The following is a 20981-nucleotide window of genomic DNA, read 5'->3' as shown; positions in this document are numbered from 1 at the left end:
CCGAGCGCCGCGTGCCTGCCCCAGGGGAAGGGCCGCCCCTAGGACCCTCCCCCGCCACGGCCGCGGGGCGGGTGGATGGGGCCGCCCGCCCAGCCCGGGAGCGGTTCCACTTCGTCGCCTTTGCGTGCTGCCCCGGGCACGGGACGCCCTTTCGCTTCCAGCGCATGAGGGAGGTTGCCGTGCCGAGTTAAATCCGGGGGCTGACGCTGTCTCCTGGCTTCACCTCCTAGACACGGAGGCTAAATTTAGCGGGGGCTGCGGCTCGTGTGTCCAGAGGCCAGGTTAAGCGGAGAGCCCGGCCCCTGAAGATGCCTTTGCTCCGGGTTTCCTGGGGAGCATCTTGGAGCCACTGGAAGTCTGCCCTCCTTGCTCAGGTCCTCTGGTCTGAGGTCCTGGCTGGGCAGGATGCTGTGCTGGCACCTTCAGCTGCGCCACCCCCTCCCCGGCCACCACCGCGACACCACACACACACCCATAGGCTGACTGACTTCTGCCGAGCTGTAGCTTCCCCTCACTGTTTCAGGAAGTCACCTCCCTTCCCCTCCGAAGCACCCCCACGCCTCCCGGCCCCTGCTGCAAGCCACCCACCAGGCTCTTTCTCAGCTTCTGCACCCCGGGGCGCCTCAGGACCCTTGGGGCTCCTACTCCCGGGGTCGGGCCATGGAGGCAGGTGAGAAAAGTTGCTTAGGGGCCTGACTCTCTGGGGTCTCCGCCTCAAAGGGCATGGGATAGCTGGAACTGTCCCCCACAGCCATTTCGGTCCTAACTGGAGATACCAAGAATCCTAGAGGGGGGAGGGTGGGCACTGGTTGTTTGGCCAGGCTGATGGAGTTACGCTAAAAAACAAGAAACGAGTACAGTGGAAAGAAACTGAAGTTTGGGTTTTGTGACCTTTCCCAGAAACCTGTAGTGTCCTCTTAGAAATTTAGGAGTGGGCTTTTTAAAAGAGCATTAGCTGGGTCGGGAGGTCCTTACAATGTCACAAGCAGAGCAGGAAAGCCAGAGACCTTTAAAAAACACTAAGGTTGGTATGATGTCATGGCCAGCACGGGTGATGTCATTATGGAAGACTGGTCGCAGTGACATTTTAACTTAATATTTAGGGAATGAGGAGGGGTGGGGGCCTTTCAAAGGGATGCAGGCCATAGGATGTCAGAACCCTGTTGTTGGCTGTCTGTGGTGGATTGGAGTTTGGCTTCTTTGAAGAGGTACCACTGAGTGGGAGGGACCTCCCTCTTTAAGGAGCTGAAGTAGGTGATGAGAGCTTGTGATGTCACAGGTGGGGGAGTTTAGGATTGGCTGACCACTTGTGCCACCTTTCCTTGGAAAGACCAGGAAGAGGAAGGCTTGGGGGGGGGGGAAATAGCACTCTGGTTGCCATGGCAACGCCAGACTCCTTTGCTCCATCTCTCCCCTACTTGACCATTTTAGATGCTGTGAGTGAAGGGGGTGTCATGGCGGAGGAGCGGCCCCCCCGGCTGGTGGATTATTTCGTGGTAGCTGGGCTTGCAGGGAACAGAGCACCTATTCCTGAGGAGACACAGATTCCTGAACCCAGTGGGCTCCTGCGCCCTCCCCGGCCAGCTGAGCCTATCACAGATGTGGCAGTCATCGCCAGGGCACTGGGCGAGGAGGTGCCCCAGGGCTACACCTGCATTCAGACTTCGGCTGGGGGCCACCCTTTGGAACTGAGTGCTGGGCTCCTGGGTGGAACGCAGCCCGTCATCTGCTACCGCAGGGGTCGTGACAAGCCACCCCTCGTTGAGCTGGGGTGTGTACCTATGGCTGGGGTGTGTACCTATGGGGTGTGCCTACGGTGGCACCAGGGGAGGCTGGGAGGAACTAGGGGTGAGATAGGGAGTGGTAGGAGGGGGATGGAGTGAGGGGAAAGCACAAGAATGGAAGCAGTGTGGGCCCAAGGCCAGGGATTTGGGGCCGAGCCCGCATGGGCTCCGTCCTCTCAGGTTTGGGGTCACAAGCAAGTGCTGTCTCTGGCCAGCCACCTGGTATTGGCTGAGTTGTGGAGACCCTCTGAGGTGTGGTTGCTCATTTGCAAGATGTAATCCCAGCTCTCTGGGAGGCTGAGGTAGGAGGATCACAAGTTTGAGCCCAGCCTGGCAACTTCACATGACCCTGCTCATGCTTCCAAGGGTAGGCGGTGGGGGCCGGAGACGGAGTGGCGGTAGAGGAAGGTGAGGAATTATAAAAATAATTATTTTTATTATTTAAAATAATTTAAAAGGAAACAAAAGAGCTAAAGATACAGCTTGGTGTGGAGGGCCCTGCGTTCAATCGCCAGGACTCCTGAAGAAAAGAGGATACTCATTCCTTGTGGGGTGGTTGAGAAGATTAAATGGGATACTCACAACCTGAGGGACTTAGCCCCGAGTCTGCCAGTGCTTGGTGTTTATTCAGGAGTATCAGCACTGTGGGAGCCCTGTGGGACTGTGACTGACTGAGACATGGAGCCGAGGGCACAAGGGGGCACAGGATCCTGCAGGGCGGAGTGCAGAAGAGGTTGGCTCTGGGATCAGGGTGTGAGGCCAAGGGTGAAGGTGGATTTAGGGCGCTAGGTGGGCAGGTGCGGCAGGGCTGCGTTCTCCTCCATCCTGAGCTCTTGACGTCTTTTTGCTGTCCGTGCCAAGGGTGTTTTACGAAGGGAAGGACCGACCCAAGCCTGGCTTCCAAGTGCTCGACACAACACCCTACAGCCACTCGGCCAATCTGGCCCCTCCGGGCCCTGGGCATCCCCGCACCTACCTCACTTACCGGCGGGCAGCAGAGGGGGCAGGGCTGCATGCTCTGGGCATCACTGACCTCTGCCTGGTGCTGCCCAGCAAGGGCGAGTGCACTCCTCACACCTATTGCCAACTGCCCCGCAACCTCAACCCTGGCATGGTGAGTGGGGCTGTGGGGCCAGGAGCTGAGACCGGGGCTACTGGTGTGAGGGGGTTGGTACTGGGCACAGAGGGCAGCCTGAGACCAAGGCCTTGTACCAGGACCAGACCAGAGTGTGGTCGGGCTTGGAGCACAGGGTTTAGTGGGACTCCGAAGACAAAGGACCACTTCGGGGTGGGAGAGGAAGGGGACGAGAAGCCTTGGCTAGCTGCGTGTCTGCTTGTCTCTTGCCATCTCTGGGTAGTGGGGCCCCGCTGTGCACCTGTGCTACAAGGTGGGCCTGGCCAAGGCCAACACGCTGGTGTATGAGGCAGGTGAGTGACCCTTTGTCCCTCCGTGTCCTGGCTGATGCCTTCTGTGGGGCCTCCCGGGTCCTTTCCTGGGGTCTGATGGAACCCCTCTTTCGATGCTCCTCACTCCGTGGGGTGCAGAACTGCTGGGCCGCTACCCAGAGGAGGACAATGAGGTGTTCCCACTTCCCGAGTCAGTGCCCGTCTTCTGCCTGCCCATGGGGGCCACCGTCGAGTGCTGGCCTGCCCAGACCAAGTACCCGGTGCCCATCTTCTCCACCTTTGTGCTTACGGGTGCCGCCGGCGATAAGGTGGGTACGTTGAGTGTGGTTAGGGGTCTGGGCTCTGCAGGGCCCGCTGACCACCCCTTTGCACCCTGCCAGGTGTACGGTGCCGCCCTGCAGTTCTATGAGGCGTTCCCGCGGGCCCGGCTGTCGGAGCGGCAGGCCCGGGCACTAGGCCTGCTGAGTGCTGTGGAGCGGGGCCGGGCACTGGGGGGCCGGGCTGTGCGCAGCCGGAGGGCCATTGCTGTGCTGTCCCGCTGGCCTGCCTTCCCTGCCTTCCGCGCCTTCCTCACCTTCCTCTACCGCTACTCCGTCTCCGGCCCCCACCGCCTACCCTTGGAAGCGTGAGCAGGGTTCCCCCAACACTGGGAAAGAATTATGGGGGAATGTGGTGGGAGTGCTGGGGCGATTAGGGCGGGGATGGGGATGCGGTGGGTACAGAGGTAGAAGATAGGCTGCTCTGTGTGATTGGACAGTTAGGAAAAATTGTTGCTGAGCTGGGCCAGGCAGTACATGCCTGTAATTCCAGCACTGTGGGAGGCTGAGGCAGGAGGATCACAAGTTCCAGCCCAGTTTAGGCAACTTAGTGAGTCTGTTTCAGAATAAAATATATTTTTAAAAAGGGCTTGGAAAGTAGCTTAGTGCAAAAGCCCTGGATTCAGTCCCCAATGCTGCAAATAAAGAGTTATCAGCTGCGAGGTGAGGGTAGCCTGAATTTGAGGCTATACCTGCTAGTTGGGTGCTGGCAGGGTTGTATGTGCCCAGAGGGGACCTGTCTTTTGATTGGCACTTTTTTTTTTTTTTTTTTTTTTTTTAGAGGTAGAATCTCGCTAGGTAGTTCAGGCTGGTTTTTTTGTTTTTTTTTTTTTTTTTTTTTTTTGTTTTTTGGTTTTTCTCCGGTACCGGGAACCGAACTCACGACCTTGCGCTTGCCAGGCAGGCGCTTTTGCCGCTGAGCTAAATCCCCAGCCCCTCAGGCTGGTTTTAATGTTTTATTTTTTTCAGTACTGGGAATAGAACTCAGGACCTTGCTCTTGCCAGGCAGGTGCTTATGCCACTGAGCTATATCCCCAGCCCTCAGGCTGCTTTTAAACTCACTATGTATTCCAGGCTGGCCTCAGACTCATGGTGACCCTCCTGCCTCAGCCTCTTAAGTGCTGGGATTATAGATATATGCCACCATGCCTGGCTGCACAAATTCAGTGATGGCTGGTGTAGACCTCAAAGTGGGGTTCAGGGAGGAGTAAGATTCTTGAGGACAGGAGGGTACAGGAAGGAGACGGGAGAGCCTGGGGTGTCTTCCTCACTGCTTTCCCTCTCCCCGCAGGCACATCTCCCACTTCATTCACAACGTGCCATTCCCCTCCCCACAGAGACCCCGCATCCTAGTGCAGGTGATGCTCGTGCCTGGGGCTGCCGGGTGGGGGGAGCTGGCAGACCTTCCGTCAGCATCCTGACCTGTGGTTCCTCTGCCCTCCCAGATGTCTCCCTATGACAACCTGCTTCTCTGTCAGCCTGTGTCCTCGCCCCTGCCCCTCAGGTATGTGCCCAGGTTGGGAGGGGACCTTTGATGACTGGGGACCTGGTAGGTGCTGGGCAGGTGGCTGTCATGTCAAGGTCTGCCGTGTACTGGTGTCTGGAGAAGTCTCCGGATGACCCACTCCCCACCCTGCCGTTGCCTGCAGTGGTGCCAGCTTCTTGCAGCTGCTGCAGAGCCTGGGCCCTGAGTCTGCTGTCACACTGCTGCTGGCTGTGCTCACAGAGCACAAGCTGCTGGTCCACTCGCTGCGGCCAGACCTGCTCACCAGTGTCTGCGAGGCCCTCGTTTCGGTGAGTGTCCCACTGCCCATCCACCTTCCGCAGAAGCGCAGCTCTTTCCGTCCCTGGACTCTTCCCTGGGGAGGGTCCTCAGTCAGTAGCGGGGGTCCTCCCGCCTGGCCGCTGCATCCCCTGCTGTTGCCCACCCTTACTTAATGGTTCTCCCTCCCCGGTGCCTCAGATGATCTTCCCACTGCACTGGCAATGCCCCTACATTCCGCTGTGCCCCCTGGTGCTGGCAGATGTGCTGAGTGCCCCTGTGCCCTTCATCGTGGGCATCCACTCCAGCTACTTCGATCTGCACGACCCACCTGCTGACGTCATCTGTGTTGATCTTGACACGAACAAACTCTTCCAGTAAGAGGCAGCTGGGTGCTGCGGGGGGTTGCAGGGATGCGTGCTGGTGTGTGGGCTGCGGTTGGCTCAGAAGGAGCATCAGGCAAAAGGTGGGAGAGGCTCTCGAGGAGTTTTGTCATCCTTGTCCCTGTGTTTGTCTCTCAGGATGGAGGAAAAGAAGCCCCTCTCCCCTCGGACCCTGCCCCGCAAACCCTACAAGGTTCTGCTGGCCACACTGACAAACCTGTACCAGCAGCTGGACCAGAGTGAGAGACCTGGGTGGGCTGGGAGGCAGGAGGTGCCATTACTCAGACCTCCTGTCTGGGGGCCCCCCTTGAGGCCGGAGGAGTGAGGATCTGGTGGAAGAGAGGGGGTTCAGACTCCTAGTGGAGCTAGAGGACAGGGCAGACTGCATTGCTGCACACCTCGGGAAGGTCCAGTTTGTCACTGGGGAGGCTGGAAGCTATTACCTGAGGTGACTTCTTAGCTGCCATTGGCACGAGGGCCGTCGGGGCTGGAGACAGGGATGGAGACTTCAGTGTGAAGAGGGCTGGGGCAGGTGCTGTGGGCTGACCTGACTCTCAGGCACGCTTGGCCCCCAGCTTATACAGGACCTGAGGAGGAGGCATCCCTGGAGTTTCTGCTGACAGACTACGAGGCAGTGTGTGGTCGACGGGCTCGCCTGGAGCGGGAAGTCCAGGGAGCCTTCCTGCGCTTCATGGCCTGTCTGCTCAAAGGCTACCGGGACTTCCTGCGACCGCTCACCCAGGCCCCCTCCGAGGGCGTGCGCGACGTGGACAACCTTTTCTACCTTCAGGGTAAAGAAGGCTTGTCTGCTGGAAGAGGCATCCTGGGAGGGGACAGCCAGGGGCTGGACGAGGACTGCGGCAGGGCCTGGGAGCCGCGTGGTTGCTTCTCCATCCCTCAGTCAGTCAAGGGGGCTCTGATTGGCACCTCCTCCTTGCAGTCTGAGGGCCCTTCTGTCTGAGAGCCTGGCCAGAGGGTGCACAGAGTGACCCATGGCAAAGCTGTCGTGGGAACTGCCTTGGAGAACCCCTGGCCTGTGACAGTGGTGACAGTGGGCACACACAGGCCAGCAGGAGGGGCTCTGAGGGAGCACGGGGCTGGGGGAGCTGAGCTGGTCACTTGGTCTGTTGGGCATTTGTGCAAGAGGGGCCTGAGAGATGGCAGCTCTGGTGGTCACGGTCCTGAGGAGACAGGTTAGGGATGACTGCGGAGAGAGCCCTGGTGACGCCCTCTCCCTGCCCCATTCTTGTCCTTGCAGGTTTCCTCAAGTCCCGAGAACGCTCCAGCCACAAGCTGTACTCCCAGCTGCTCCACACACAGATGTTTTCCCAGTTTATCGAGGAATGCTCCTTCGGCTCTGCACGACATGCTGCCCTCGAGTTTTTTGACTCTTGTGTGGACAAGGTATGAGACACTGTCCCTTCTCTGTGTGCCCAGTGCCTTCTCCCAGTTGTCTCTGTTGCCCTTGGGCCACTGTAAGTACAGCTGTGCAGCGCAGTTGCGACAGGGATGGTGCCCCAGAGTTATCTAGAGCACGGCCTGCGCAGCCATGTCCGGCCCGCTTCGTATTCCCACTGCGCCCCTTCCTGACCCATCTCCCAGCTGTGCAGCTGCACTCCTCCCTGGGGATGTGCCTCGCGGGGGGACTCCCCCTCCTGGCCCACTCCGTACCCAACTCACGCCACCTTGTCCAGGTCCACCCGGAGCAGGAGAAGCCTGAGCCCACACCCTTAGTGGAGCTGGAGGAGCTTTCGGGAAGTGAGCTCACTGTCTTCATCACGCCCCCGGAGGAGCCCCCGGTACCAGATGGCAGCGAGCCCACTGCCCAGTACTGGTGAGAGTCTCTTGTCCCTTCGTGGGTCCCCAGGCCCATGGCCTCGTCAAAGTCCAGCTACTTGACCACGTGCAGACAGCCCCAGATGTTGTCTCTCTCCATTCCTGCAGCTATGATGGGTTCCCAGAACTTAGGCCTGAGCTATTTGAGTCTCCTCAAGAGCAAGCAGGGGCCCTGCCTGTGCCGGGACCGACCCGTAGCGCCCCCAGCAGTCCTGCCCCTCGCCGTACCAAACAGGTAAGCAGCAGGTGGGCACCACAGGGCATCTTGGCTCAGGCCAAAGGCTGCTGCTTCAGTTTCTTTGTCTGCAAAATGGGGGTAATGATGGTACTCATCACGTAGAGGTGTTTGGATAGAGAAAGCACATACACACATTCGCCATTGTTACCATTGTCATGGTCACCGTCACCATCACCATCTTTGTCTCCTGAGCACTCTGTGGGCCCAGGGGCTGGATGCCTTTTCCTGGGCACCTGTGTGTGCTGGAGGGCCAAGCCCTTCTTTTTTTTTGTTTTTCTCCGGTACCAGGAATCGAACTCACGACCTTGTGATTGCCAGCCAGGCGCTGTGCCGCTGAGCTAAATCCCCAGCCCTGGGCCAAGCCCTTCTGCCCAAGGCCCCTGGTGGGGCTGAGCGCTATGCAGGACCCCATCCCCTGCCTCATCAGAGCACAGGCCCTTTACAGGGAAGCTGCTGCTTCTCCACATGCTTGCTTCTCTCTTTTGTTCGTTTCTCCCCGCTCCCTTCCTCCTTCCTTTTCTTTCAGTACTGGGAATTAAACCCAGCCCCTTTGCACTGAGGTATACCCGTAGCCCTTTTTATTTTTTATTTTGAGACAGCGTCTCACTAAGTTTCTAAGTTGCCCAGGCTGGACTCAAACCTTCGATCCTGCTGCTCCAGCCTCCCAGACTGCTGGGATGACAGGTGTATGCCACCTCCAACTTCTCCAAGCTGTTTTAAGACCTGCCCCAGCACTGTCCTCACCCTCGTGCGCCCCTGTCCCACCTAGGAGATGAAGGTTGCACAGCGGATGGCACAGAAGTCAGCAGCGGTGCCTGAGCTGTGGGCCCGGTGCCTACTGGGACACTGCTACGGGCTGTGGTTCCTGTGTCTTCCTGCCTACGTGCGCTCAGCCCCCTCCCGAGTCCGGGCACTGCACACAGCCTACCATGTGCTGCGCGAGATGGAGAGCCGCAAGGTGGTGCTTCCCGATGAGGTAGGCGGCCCTGCAGTGGGGCTTGTGCAGCACCACAGTTAAGAGAGAGAAACTAGCTAGAGACCAGGGAAAGCAGAGGGAACCTGGAGCAGGGCGCATGTACACGTTCAAGAAGTGCAGGAGTATGTTCCGGGGATAGCACAGGACCTCAGGTGGCAGGGTCAGTGGGAAGGAGCCGCCAGGGCCAGGGAAGTAGGGGAAGTTGTGGTGGGGCAGGGCTTGCTGAGACTTGAGGATCTGGGCTGCAGCGAGTATCTGTCACCTTGTGCCTCTCTCGGCACAGGTATGCTACCGGGTGTTGATGCAGCTCTGCTCACATTACGGGCAGCCTGTGCTGTCCGTGCGGGTCATGCTGGAGATGCGGCGGGCGGGCATTGTGCCCAACACCATCACCTATGGTTACTACAACAAGGTACCTCTTTGGGGGCAAGGTGTGTTTGGGGAGGACACTGCTCTTGGTAATGGGGTCTGTGCTGTTCAACTAGGTCGTGTGCCACTGGCATCCAGTGTGCCCCGAGGGTGCCTGAGAAATGACATTTTATTTTATTTTATTTTATTTTATTGTATTTTTGAAACAGGGTCTCACTATGCAGTTCAGGCTGGCCTTGAACTCATTTATGAAGCCCAGATTGGCCTTGAACTTGCAGCGATCCTCCTGGCTCAGCCTCCCAAGTGCTGGGATTACAAGCATGTGCCACCATGCCCAGCTGCTAAATTTTTCTTTCCTTCTTTCTTTCTTTTTTTTTTTTCCGGTACTGGGAATTGAACTCACAACCTTGGGCTTGCCAGGCAGGCGCTGTGTCGTTGATCTAAATTTCCAGCCCTGTATTTTTCTTTTGTACATGTTCACCATCCTATTTCTTTTTGTTATTTTTTGTTTTTGAAATAGGGCTTTATAGGATCACTAAACTGCCTACACTGGATTTGAACTTGCAAACTTCCTGCCTCAGCTTCCCAGAGTGCTAGGGTTCTGGGCATGCATCACTGCACCTGGGCTGACAGGTTTTTTTGTTTTTCTTTTTTTTTTTTCATACTTGGCTATTTTCTCACTCACAGTGACCCTGACTGGAGCTAATAGTGTGAGTCAAAAGGTCAAGCCCTGTTACAAATGCACTGCACAATGTAGATATTTCATCTCCACCATGGCCCAGGGAGTAGAATGATCCTCCCTATCTTATAGATGATGTTGCAGAGAATTTATGACTTGCTAAAGATCCCACAGTGAACAAGTTTAGGCAGTTAGAGCATATGCACATCCGTGTTACCCGAGTTCAGCTTCTGTTTGTTTAAAAATAGCATGTAAATGCCATCCAGGCTGGCCTCAAACTCATGGGGTCCTCCTCCCTCGGTCTCCTGGGATTACAGGTGTGTGCCATCACTCTTGACTTTGTCCCACCCCCACCCCCCATCAGTACTGGGGACCAAAGGCTCTACCACTGCGCTACATCTCTAGAACTTTTTTTATTTTTTTATTTTGAGACAGAGTCTTGCTAAGTTATCCAGGCAGGATTTGAACTTGTGATCTTCGTACCTCTGCCTCCCAGAGTCCTGGGATTACAAGCATATGCCTAAGATGAGGGAACTTCATGCCTGAAATCTGAGATCATTTCAACAAAGCCTTTTAGTTTATTTTTATTTTTATGTTTTTAATTTTTATTATTTTTAAGCCCTGTAGTGTATGAGTAATAGAGTTTAGGTGCAGACTTTCTCCATGACTCCTGGCTTCTTACAGGTGCTCAGGGGTAGCGGCTGGCACCTCTTCCCCTTCCTGGTTGAGCCATGGCCGCAGTGCCAGGCAGGCTGCTTCGAGGGGAAGGTTCCTGGACTCTGGGACAGGAGGTGGGCATCTCGTTGGGTCAGGAGTGGCGGCAACCACCCTGATGATGCTGTGTCTGGCAGGCGGTGTTGGAAAGCAAATGGCCGGCGGGTACACCGGGTGGACGCCTGCGCTGGGCCAAGCTCCGGAATGTGGTCCTGGGGGCTGCTCAGTTCCGCCAGCCCCTGAGAGACAGGCGGCGGCAGCAACGACAGCAGGCGGCAGCTCCCCGGGAGGCAGGCAGCTCCCAGACAGGTGGGTGGGGGTGGGGAGATGGCACGAAGGGCGGGGGCTGGCCGACTGTTGGCATGGGCTTTCTGGGGATGGGTAAACTACACTTTAACAAAAGGGTTAAGTCCTGCCCGGAGGACCCTGCAAACCCAGGTCCACCAAGAAGCTCTGCTTTGGAAGAGGGGGTTGGGTTTCTAGCTAACACCTCTGCACCCCTCCATCCCTCCCTGTCTCCCACAGAGTCCCATCTGCAGCACCCTTCCCCCACCCGCCCGCTTCAGCGCCAGACCACTTGGGCTGGGCGAAGTCTGCGGGACCCGGCCTCACCCACTGGGCGCCTGGTAAAGAGCGGCAGCCTGGGCAGTGCCAGAGGGGCACAGCCCACTGTGGAGGCTGGCGTGGCCCACAGTGAGTGCCCTTGTCTGCCCGCCCTGCTGTCCCTGGTTAGGTCTCCTAACCACCTGCCCCAAAGAGGGGAAGAGCAGGGCCGGGTGGAAGGGTGGCACTTGGTGGTACGGACTGTAGACTCTGAGGGGACCTTGCCCAGAACGTCGAGTTCATGGAGGGGCTGTGGAGCCGGAGTTTGTGTGCCCAGGAGTTGTGTTTGCTCAGGAAGGAGCAGCTGGGGGAGAGGCAGGGCTCCACCTTCCTCTGTTCTCTGATTCTCTTTTGTCCTGCAGTGATAGAGGCTTTGGGAGTCTTGGAGCCCCGGGGATCACCTGTGCCCTGGCACGACGGGAGTCTTTCAGACCTGAGCCTGACAGGGGAGGAGCTGGCACCTGGGGGCAGCCCAGGGGGCTCGAGCTCGGCCCTAAGTGCACAGTCCACAGAAGCCCTGGAAGGGCTGAGTGGACGAGGCCCTAAGGCTGGCGGGAGCCAGGATGAGGTGGGCACTCCCCGACGAGGGCTGGGCGCTCGCCTCCAGCAGCTGCTCACTCCTTCCCGCCGCTCCCCTGCCTCCCACGTCCCCCTGCCGGAGCTGCCGCCTGACCTGCCTGCCCCGGCTCGCTGCAGCCCCAGGGACAGCCTCCTGCGGCCCCGGGAGCGCCCTGGATCCACTGCCTCTGAGGTAGCCTGTACAGGGAGGTCCGGGAGCCCTGGGGAGGGCTGCTAACTAGGGGCTGCCAGGGTGGGGGCCCTGAGGGACCCAAGGGGCTGCCGGAACCAGCATCCTGGGTGGAGAAGAGCACGGAGCTGTTGACTGAGCTTTCTCATGTCATAGCAGAGCTCGGCTTCTCTGGGCAGTGAGTGGGACCTCTCAGAGTCTTCTGTCAGCAGCCTGAGCCTGCGTCGGTCCTCAGAGCGCCTCAGTGACACGCCTGGATCCTTCCAGCCTCCCTCCCTGGAAGTGAGGATAACTTGTACACTGCGGGCTGTCGGAGGAAATGGGGGAGGGAGGGGGAAGGAGGCCTGGCTGGGCTTTAGGGATGGGAGAAGGGCTTGCGGAGGGGCTGTGGAGGCTGGCTGGACCTACTCGCTGCCATCTCCTTTCCTGTAGATTCTGCTGTCCAGCTGCTCCCTGTGCCGCGCCTGTGACTCGCTGGTGTACGATGAAGAGATCATGGCTGGCTGGGCACCTGATGACTCCAACCTCAACACAACCTGTCCCTTCTGCGCCTGCCCCTTTGTGCCTCTGCTCAGTGTCCAGACCCTTGATTCCCGACCCAGGTGCCCACAGCAGGGCCACGCTGAGGGTGGGACAGGTAGGGGGTGGTCCAAGAGCTGACCCCTCTGCTGTCCCCCTGCAGCGCCCCCAGCCCCAAGTCTGCCCCTGCTGGTGCCAGTGGCAGCAAAGATGCTCCTGTTCCTGGAGGTCCTGGCCCTGTGCTGAGTGACCGCAGGCTCTGCCTCGCCCTGGACGAGCCCCAGCTCTGCAATGGGCACATGGGGGTAAGGGCTGGGTTATGGGGGGGTAAGGAATGGGAGTATGTGGCCCTTTGAGCGGAGCTACAGGGGCCAGAAGATGGGCACTGAGGACAAGGGGCATCCCGGGAGGTGCTGGACCCGACAGCTGCGTGGGGCAGGCTCTGAAAATGGGCCCACGGTACATGTCCCTCTGCTGTGTGCCTGACAGGGTGCCCCCCGGCGGGTCGAGAGTGGGGCGTGGGCATACCTGAGCCCCCTGGTGCTGCGTAAGGAGCTGGAGTCACTGGTAGAGAACGAGGGCAGTGAGGTGCTGGCATTGCCTGAGCTGCCTGCTGCCCACCCCATCATCTTCTGGAACCTTCTGTGGTATTTCCAGCGGCTGCGCCTGCCTAGTATTCTACCAGGCCTGGTGCTGGCCTCCTGCGATGGGCCCCCACCCGCCCAGGTGAGTGTCCCCACACGGCCTCTGCTTCCTCAGGGCCGTCTCCCTGTCTCTCAGCTCTTGGTCTCTTAGTCCTGAGTGTCCCTGGCAGTGTAGACAGAGCCCCGGCTGTGGGGGCTGTTGTGCCTGATGTGACTGTGGCCCTTGAGCTCCAGCACTCAGCCTCAGCTGTCATCTGTAAAATGGCCCAAGTGCTGACTGCACAGCGCTGCCACACAGACACCATGTGTAATGCCTGGTGCCTACAGAACGACACATGAATGTCTGTTCATCCCACCAGTTCTTCGTGGAGCATCTTTTAGGATCCAGGCAATTTTCAGGGACTAGGGGTGTGGCGGATTCTAAGACAAAGTCCTTGTTCTTACGAGCTCACATTGTCCTTTCCCTCGTCTCCTTTGCTGTGTGCTGTAATGTCCGTCTGTCTCGGGACATCACCTCTCCCTTTCTGTCCTCTGCCCCCAACTCTGTGAGCCGGTCCTCCCTCTCTACTCCCGCAGGTCCCATCTCCTTGGCTCACCCCTGACCCAGCCTCTGTGCAGGTGCGGCTGCTGTGGGATGTTCTGACTCCAGACCCCAACAGCTGCCCACCCCTGTATGTGCTCTGGAGGCTCCACAGTGAGTCTGGTGTTTGGCCTAACAATGGGAGGGGTGGGTCCCATGCCTGGAGGGCTCAGGAATCCTGGTGACCTTCTTTCCTTCCCAGGCCAGATCCCACAGCGGGTGGTCTGGCCAGGCCCAGTACCCATGTGTCTTAGCTTGGCATTGTTGGAGTCAGTGCTGCGCCATGTCGGACTCAATGAGGTGCACAAAGCCGTGGGGCTCCTCCTGGAAACTCTGGGGCCCCCTGGCACTGGCCTGCACCTGCAGAGGTATGACGCTCCTGTCTGGGTGCTCCCTGACCTATCCTGGGCTTCAGACTCTCCCGTCACTAACACTTCTGACTCTGCAGGAGCATCTACCGCGAGATCTTGTTCCTGACATTGGCTGCTCTGGGCAAGGACCACGTGGACATAGGTGAGGGAGCAGGCAGAGGCTAGGGAGTCTAGGGACTTGGGCCAGGTGTGAGAGGCCAGCGTCCTAATGCATCGGCTTCCATTCTCTCCCCTAGTGGCCTTTGACAAGAAGTACAAGTCTGCCTTCAACAAGCTGGCCAGCAGCATGGGCAAGGAGGAGCTGAGGCAGCGGCGGGCACAGATGCCCACTCCTAAGGCCATTGACTGCCGGAAATGTTTTGGAGCGCCTCTGGAGTGCTAGGGACCCTCCGGCTTCCCTCTCCAGCCTGGGCGGGGCGCTGAGGAGAAAGGAATCCAGGGATTACAGGATTTCTTGTCCCCTTCACGGAGGAGTGGGGAGCAGGCTGGGAAGCCTGTTCAGCCCCAGGCCCCAAGCGTGGGCAGCAGGGAGAAGGACCCACTGTTACCAAAAGTCACAATTCGCTATCTCCAGCCTGCCCAATTTGTTCATGCTGAGGTTGGGGGAGCTGTACAGCTCTGTCCCTCCCCTGTTCTATTCCAGGAACTGCTCTCCAGGGTACCCACAGATCTGCACTGCCCTGGTCATTTTAGAAGTTTTTGTTTTAAAAAACAACTGGAAAGATACAGAGCTGCTGAGCCTTCTCCGTGCACGGGAGCAAGGAATCTCATTCCCCACCAGTGATGGTCCCTCATCCCTGCATTGCTGAAGGAGCCCACGGCTCTCCATGCCTTTCTACCTTAGTGTTTGTATTTTATTTTAAATTATTTATTCTGGAGCCATAGCCCCCTTGCTTCTGAGGTTTTTACAGAGTAAGAAAGAGAGGGAGGTGGGGCACCATGGTTTGTTGCTCTTCGCAAGCCGGGCAGCAAGAGCCAGAGGGCTTGCGAGCTCTCCTCGGGAAGAATTGGTGCCTCTTCAGTCCTTCCTGTCCACCCACCCAGGACAATTGCCCTGACCAGTGCAATAAGGATTGTTCCCTGTGAAATTTTGCTGGATGTAAATATAGTAAAAGCTGCTTCTGTCTTTTTCTTTCTGCCTCTTGTTCCTTGGGCCTGGGGTAACAGTGAGGGTTTGGGGGGGCTCTCCTTTTCTCCTGGCTGCACATCCTCTTTGCCAGCGTCTCGTCCTTTGCAGCCTTCAGGTACGCTTTGCTTTGCTGATCATGTGTGGTCCCAGCCCCTTGGGGCAGAGGGAGTTCTTGGAGCAGGAGGGGTGAATTTGGTACTGACTGTGGCAGTGCCAGTCTGTGTGGGACTTTTGGTCCTCCCACACAATCACCCCCTTGTCCCACATCTGTACCCCATACAAAGGCTCCATTCTCCAGGGCCCCTGAGCTCATCTTTGCCTTATTTCCTCCCCTTTGGTGTCCCCCACAACTATCCAGCACCTCCACAGAGATGACAACGGTCTCCCCAGGAGCTGGTGTTGGGGGCCTTCACGTATCTGGGGGGCCCAGGCCATCACCCTTGGCCTCCTCCACACTCTGGCTGCAGATGGTTCTCGTCCACCCAGTGTCTCAGGCTGGGAGTAACACTGAGAGGAACGGGGCAGGGAGCGAGAGGCCTGCTGCGTGTGAACCTCGGGGAGATGGGCGTCATTTCTCCAATCCCTTTGGCCCACTTGAAGTTCTCCTTTTCCCCTGCATAATGAAATCAACACAGGAAACAACTCCTAACAGAGCTGCAAAACCAATTACTGAAGGGAATTAGCTAACAACAGAAACGCCTTGGGGAAGGAGGGTGGAAGTATCGATGAAGCAGATGGCGCACAGGAACTTTTAGTGCCAATCCCGGGGGTAGGGTGGTTCCCGGATGAAGAGAGAGGTCCTACTGATTGCTGAGGTCTTCAAGCGAAAGACCCTTCCCCACCGGCACTTGAGCATGGTAGAATGCTCTCCCAGAGCCCTGAAGGTGCTGCAAAGAAACCGTGGGGCTCAGGAAATGCTACTCACCTGCCTTGCTAGGAGATACACTCTTCGGAAGTGACCCCCATATCACCCAGCTTCTGATCACACCTCACTCGCCAGCCTCAGCCTCCATCTCATCCCCAGGGGGCTCCGCCATCTTCCTCCCTTTCCTCTCTTCCTCCTCCTCTTCTCCCTCTTTTCCTCCTCTCTTCTTTTTTCCTTCCTTCCTTTTTACCTTTTTCTTCCTTTTATCTTTTTTTCTTCTCTTCTTTATCTTTTTTCTTTTTTCTTCTTTCCTTTCTCTTCCCTTTTTCTTTCCCTTCCCCTCTTTCTCTCTCTCTCTTTTTTTTTTTTTTTTTTTTTTGAGACAGGGGGTCTCATTATGTAGTTCAGACTGTCCCTGAATTCACTATGTAGCCCACACTGGCCTTAAACTCACAGTGATCCTCCTGCCTTAGCCTGCTAAGGGGTGGGATTACAGATAAGCACCACCACACCTGCCTAGCTTGCTTTTTCTTTTCTTTTCTTTCCTTTTCTTTTTTTTCTTTTCTTTTCTTTCTTTTTCTTTCTTTCTTTCCTTCTTTCTTTCCTCCCCTCCGTCTCCCTCCTTCCTTCCCTTCTTCCCTCCCTCCTTCCTTCCTTCCCTTCCTTCCTTCTTTCCTTCCTTCCTTCCTTCCTTCCTTCCTTCCTTCCTTCCTTCCTTGCAGTACTAGGGACTGAACCCAAGCCCTTTGGACTGAACTACATCCCCCAGCCCTTTTTTATTTTTTATTTAGAGACAGGGTCTTACTAAGTTGCTAAACTGCCTGGATAGGACTTGAACTTGGGATCCTCCTGCCTCAGCCTCCCAGAGTGCTGGAATTATAGGTGTCTGTGACTGTGCTTGGCCCTCAGGGGTCTTTTCCAAGGGACAATCTGCCTTGTTTTCCCCCCTCAGTGCCAGGGATCAAACCCAGAGCCTTGTGCAAGCATTATATCACTGAGCTACACCTCCAGTCCATGATGGACCTGCTCTTAAAAATAAATTTATTTTGTTTTGTCTTTTTGAGACAGGGTCTCACTAGGCAGTTCAAGCTGGCCTTGAACTACATGTGGCCTCGGGTGCCCTGGAACTTGAGGCAATCCTCCTGGCTCAGCCTCCTGCATGCTGGGATTATAGGTGTGCAGCCATGCCCGTCTTAGTTTCAGTCGTGTGTAGTGTGCTCAGCACTGGCCTGAATTATAGTAAGAACTTTAGGGTTCAGTCCCTACCCCAGTAGAGTGGGTCTAGAGTCCACTTTGGTTCACAAAGCTACTGATAACTCTGCCTTTCAGCTTTTGCTTCTCAGTTTTGGGGCTTCCTTTCAAAACCCTACAGTCAGCCAGCCATGGTGGTGCACACCTGTAATCCCAGCACTTGGGAGGCTGAGGCAGGAGGATTGCTGCAAGTTTGAGATCAGCCTGGGCTACATGGTGAGTTCAAGGCCAGCCTGAACTGCCTAGTGAGACCCTGTCTCAAAAAAGACAAACAAGGGCTGGGGATGTAGCTCAGCGGTACAAGCACCAGCCTGGCAAGCACAAGGTCCTGAGTTCAATTCCCGGTACCCCCCCAAAAAAAAACAAAAACAAAAAACCCTACAGGGGACAGGGATATAGTTCAGTGGCACAGTGTCTGCCTGGCAAGTGTAAGGTCCTGAGTTCAATTCTGGGTACAAAAAAAAAAAAAAAAAAAAAAAAAAAAAGTATCTGGGAACTAGGAATGGTGGCACCTACAATCCCATTACTCTGGAAGGCTGAGACAGAAGAATGGCAAGTTCAAGCCCAGCCTGGGCAACTTAGTGAGTTAGTAAGACCCTACCTCAAAATAAAACAGAAAACAAAACAAAAAGGTGCTGGAGATGTAGCTCAGTATGAAGGCCCTGGGTTCGATCTCCCAAACCACAAAAAAAAAAAAAAAGAAAAAGAAAAATCTGGGAATTCCAATAGCAAAGTATGCAACGTGACAGCTGACATCTGTCCTGTGGCCTAGGGAGTGTATGAGGGCAGGATAGGCCCAAACAGAGTGGACCCTTGATTTAGGAACTCACTTTGTTCCCGAGGGTTGGCTGTAACTGAAGTTGTGGATTGAAGGCTCCGGTTCCTCTACATGGCCTTCGAAGTCTCTCACCTGTATACAGGCAGATCTCAGTGACCATAGACAGACATTGGCCCGGGATTTTTCAATTAACCTTACACAGGAAAGGGTGTTGTCATGTTCCTTCCAGAACTCTTTAAGGGTTAAATCTTTTTTTTTTTTTTGGTTTTTCTCCGGTACCGGGAACCGAACTCACGACCTTGCGCTTGCCAGGCAGGCGCTTTTGCCGCTGAGCTAAATCCCCAGCCCCAAGGGTTAAATCTGTATCTGAGACCATCTGGAAGCACAAGCAGCCAGCATTCAGGTCATAACTCAAGACTTTGGTCATAAGTTAAAACTAAAATTCTGATCGTAACCCAAGTTGTTCATATGTCTGGCCAGTTGTAACTTGAGGGTCCACGGTACCCTGGCTTAATTTCTTTTCCCAGTAGAGTGTACAGATTCAGTTATAACAAACATGAGTGAAACTGTGCCTCTGCCACTTACTAATTTAAGGATGTCAGACAGGTTACTTAACAGTTGTGCCTCAGTTTTTCCTCATCTCCAAGTGGGAGTTCATATAAAGATTATACAGTCCATTTGAAATGCTAAGCACATACATATATCCTGCTTTAGAAAGGAAACAAGTTGAGCCTGCATAGGGCAGAGGTCATGTACTCGCTACAATCTTGCTCTCAACCCCTCTTTCTTAGTGCATGACCATACAGCGTAGGCCTCACCTGTCCTCCCGAGAGCTTGATCATTCCTGACTGAAAGTTCCTCTTCAAGGCTGGAGTTTGAATCTGTTGGAAGACATTTTCTCAGATCTTGCAGTGTCTTCTTCACTGCAAGGTATCTTCCACTATCTTCTGGTATCTTCCACTACTACTTCTTATGTTTTCTCAAAGGCAAGAAGGATGGCTTTTATCCAGCAAAGGATTTGTTTGGGCTGACGATGGACAAAGCAATAGCTTAGGAAAAGAGGAACGTACATGCTGTGACTGTGACAGCTTTGTCCCAGTCACTGCTATATCCCCAGCACATGAAGAATGCCTGATAACATAAGAAGTGCAAGCCAGGCATGGTGGTACATCCCATGCACTTGGGATGCTGAAGCAGGAAGATTGCTGCAAGTTTGAGGCCAGGTTGGGCTACATGCATAGTGAGACCCAGTCTCAAATAACACAAAATTATATTCAGGAACTGAAAAGCCCACACAGTAGTGGTGCACACCTATAATTCTAGCACTCTGAGAGTCCGAGGCAGGAGGACTGAAATTTGAGCTTAGCCTGAGCAATTTAGTGGCTTAGTGAGATCCTGTCTCTAAATAAAAAATAAAAACAGGGCTGGGGATTAGACTCATTGAGAAGGCCTTAGGTTCTCCAGTTCTGGGGGAGGAGGGGAAGGACTGAAAGGAGCATTGACATGATGAAGTTTGAGAAATAATTTTCAACGTGGTACAGGATAAGAACAATGTGTTGAATACTAAAATAAGCTGAATTTAGGGGCTAGGGATGGAGCTCAGTGGTAGAGTGCTTGCCTAGCATGCACAAGTCCCTGAGTTCAAACCCCAGGACTGCAACAACAACAACAACAACAAAAGATAAAGAGAGTATTTCGGGGCTGGGGATTTAGCTCAGTGGCACAGCGCCTGACTGGCAAGCACGAGGTCATGAGTTTGATTCCCGGTACCAGAAAAAAAAAAAAAGGTTAATTTACAGCTAAGAGGGTGAAATTATTGAAAAAGCAAGGAAATTATTGGGAAATCAAGGGAAATGTTCATAATGGTTAGTTTATTATGTTTACTGAATGCTTACTTCCCTTATACATTTAAAATATACTAGGGCTAGAGATGTATAGCTCAATGGTAGCGTACTTGCCTAGGGTGTGCAAGACCCTGGGCTTAATCCCTAGCACTGCAAAAATAAATAAAATATGTTTACAATCCTCATGATTATCCTATGAGGTGGTACTCTCAATGTTTCTCTTTTACAGATGGGGAAACTAGGGCATAGAAAACAGGAATTAAATTTGTATCCAAATAATACAAATTAAATTTGTATCCAAATAATACATAAGAAATAGAGCCAAAGCTCAGTATCATAGTGTACACTTGCAATTCCAGCACTGAGGATTGAGGGAGGCTGAGCGAGAAGTTCAAATCCTGCCAGAGCAATGTAGGGAGACCCTGTCTCAAAATAAGAAAATAGAAGCAGGGCATGGTGGCACACGCCTGTAATCCCAGAACTCAGGAGGCTGAGGCAGGAGGATCACTGTGAGTTTGAGGCTAGCCTATGCTACAAAGTGAATTTAAGTCCCAGCCTGAACTGCATAGTGAAACCCTATCTAAAAAAAAAAAAAAAAAAAAAAAAAAAAATAGAAGGGGCTGAGAATATAGCTCAGTCTAGAGAGTCCCTGGGTTTGATGCCCAGTACCACAAAACAAATGAACAAAGCCAAGATCAAACTGTAGCACTTCACTCCAGAGACCACATTCTTTACATGGCCTATACTAGCATAGAAACTATGTATTTATTTAGTATTACGGTTGGACCCAGGGGTTTGCATTGAGCTACACCACCACCCCCGCCTTTAATTTTTATTTTGTGACAGAATCTAAGTCAGTCAATTGCCCAGGCTGGGTTTGTAGTTGCAGTCTTACTGCCTCAGCCTCCCAATGTTGTGTGTGTGTGTGTGTGTGTGTGTGTGTATTCATCTCTTTTTCATTTGTTTTTCTGCCTAAATCTTTTTCTTTCTTTCTTTTTTTTTTTTTGTGGGAGGGTTGTGTTGGAGACTGGAACCATTTACCTACTTTTTTTGTGGTCATGTCTTCCATTCCCTGCACAGCATGACTTCTATTTTTTTTTTTTTTTTTTTTTTTTTTTTTTTTTTGGTTTTTCTCTGGTACCGGGAACCGAACTCACGACCTTGCGCTTGCCAGGCAGGCGCTT

At 54.6% G+C, this 20981-nt stretch overlaps 1 protein-coding gene and 1 long non-coding RNA gene across 3 annotated transcripts in view; one reads left to right on the top strand and one right to left on the bottom strand.

Annotated features, from left to right (window-relative positions):
• Dennd4b (DENN/MADD domain containing 4B) lies at positions 1-15062 on the top strand (the record flags this gene model as incomplete). Of its 2 annotated transcripts, none has more annotated exon segments than XM_013508225.1 (28): positions 1-670; positions 1432-1771; positions 2646-2898; positions 3143-3212; positions 3330-3499; positions 3572-3816; positions 4800-4866; positions 4954-5012; positions 5158-5302; positions 5472-5647; positions 5792-5892; positions 6229-6444; positions 6912-7057; positions 7348-7487; positions 7598-7724; positions 8497-8703; positions 8987-9115; positions 10603-10774; positions 10991-11158; positions 11431-11819; positions 11976-12098; positions 12249-12418; positions 12499-12640; positions 12825-13061; positions 13556-13673; positions 13762-13927; positions 14008-14072; positions 14167-15062. In XM_013508225.1, coding segments are annotated over 28 exon segments (4497 nt in total). In that variant the 3' UTR covers positions 14313-15062.
• A 624-nt stretch (positions 15063-15686) lies between these two features.
• LOC102023955 overlaps positions 15687-20981 on the bottom strand; it is a 7046-nt gene continuing 1751 nt past the window's right edge. The window contains exons 2-4 of the long non-coding RNA XR_264866.1: positions 18772-18834; positions 18006-18085; positions 15687-15946 (exon numbers count right to left, since the gene is read on the bottom strand). This is a non-coding gene — a long non-coding RNA (uncharacterized LOC102023955). The remainder of the gene's footprint in view (positions 15947-18005; positions 18086-18771; positions 18835-20981) is intronic.

The sequence above is a fragment of the Chinchilla lanigera genome, unplaced genomic scaffold (genome assembly GCF_000276665.1).
Source record: "Chinchilla lanigera isolate Chin_1 unplaced genomic scaffold, ChiLan1.0 scaffold00144, whole genome shotgun sequence".
Taxonomy (NCBI): domain Eukaryota; kingdom Metazoa; phylum Chordata; class Mammalia; order Rodentia; family Chinchillidae; genus Chinchilla; species Chinchilla lanigera.
This window is presented reverse-complemented; position numbering and strand designations above follow the sequence as displayed.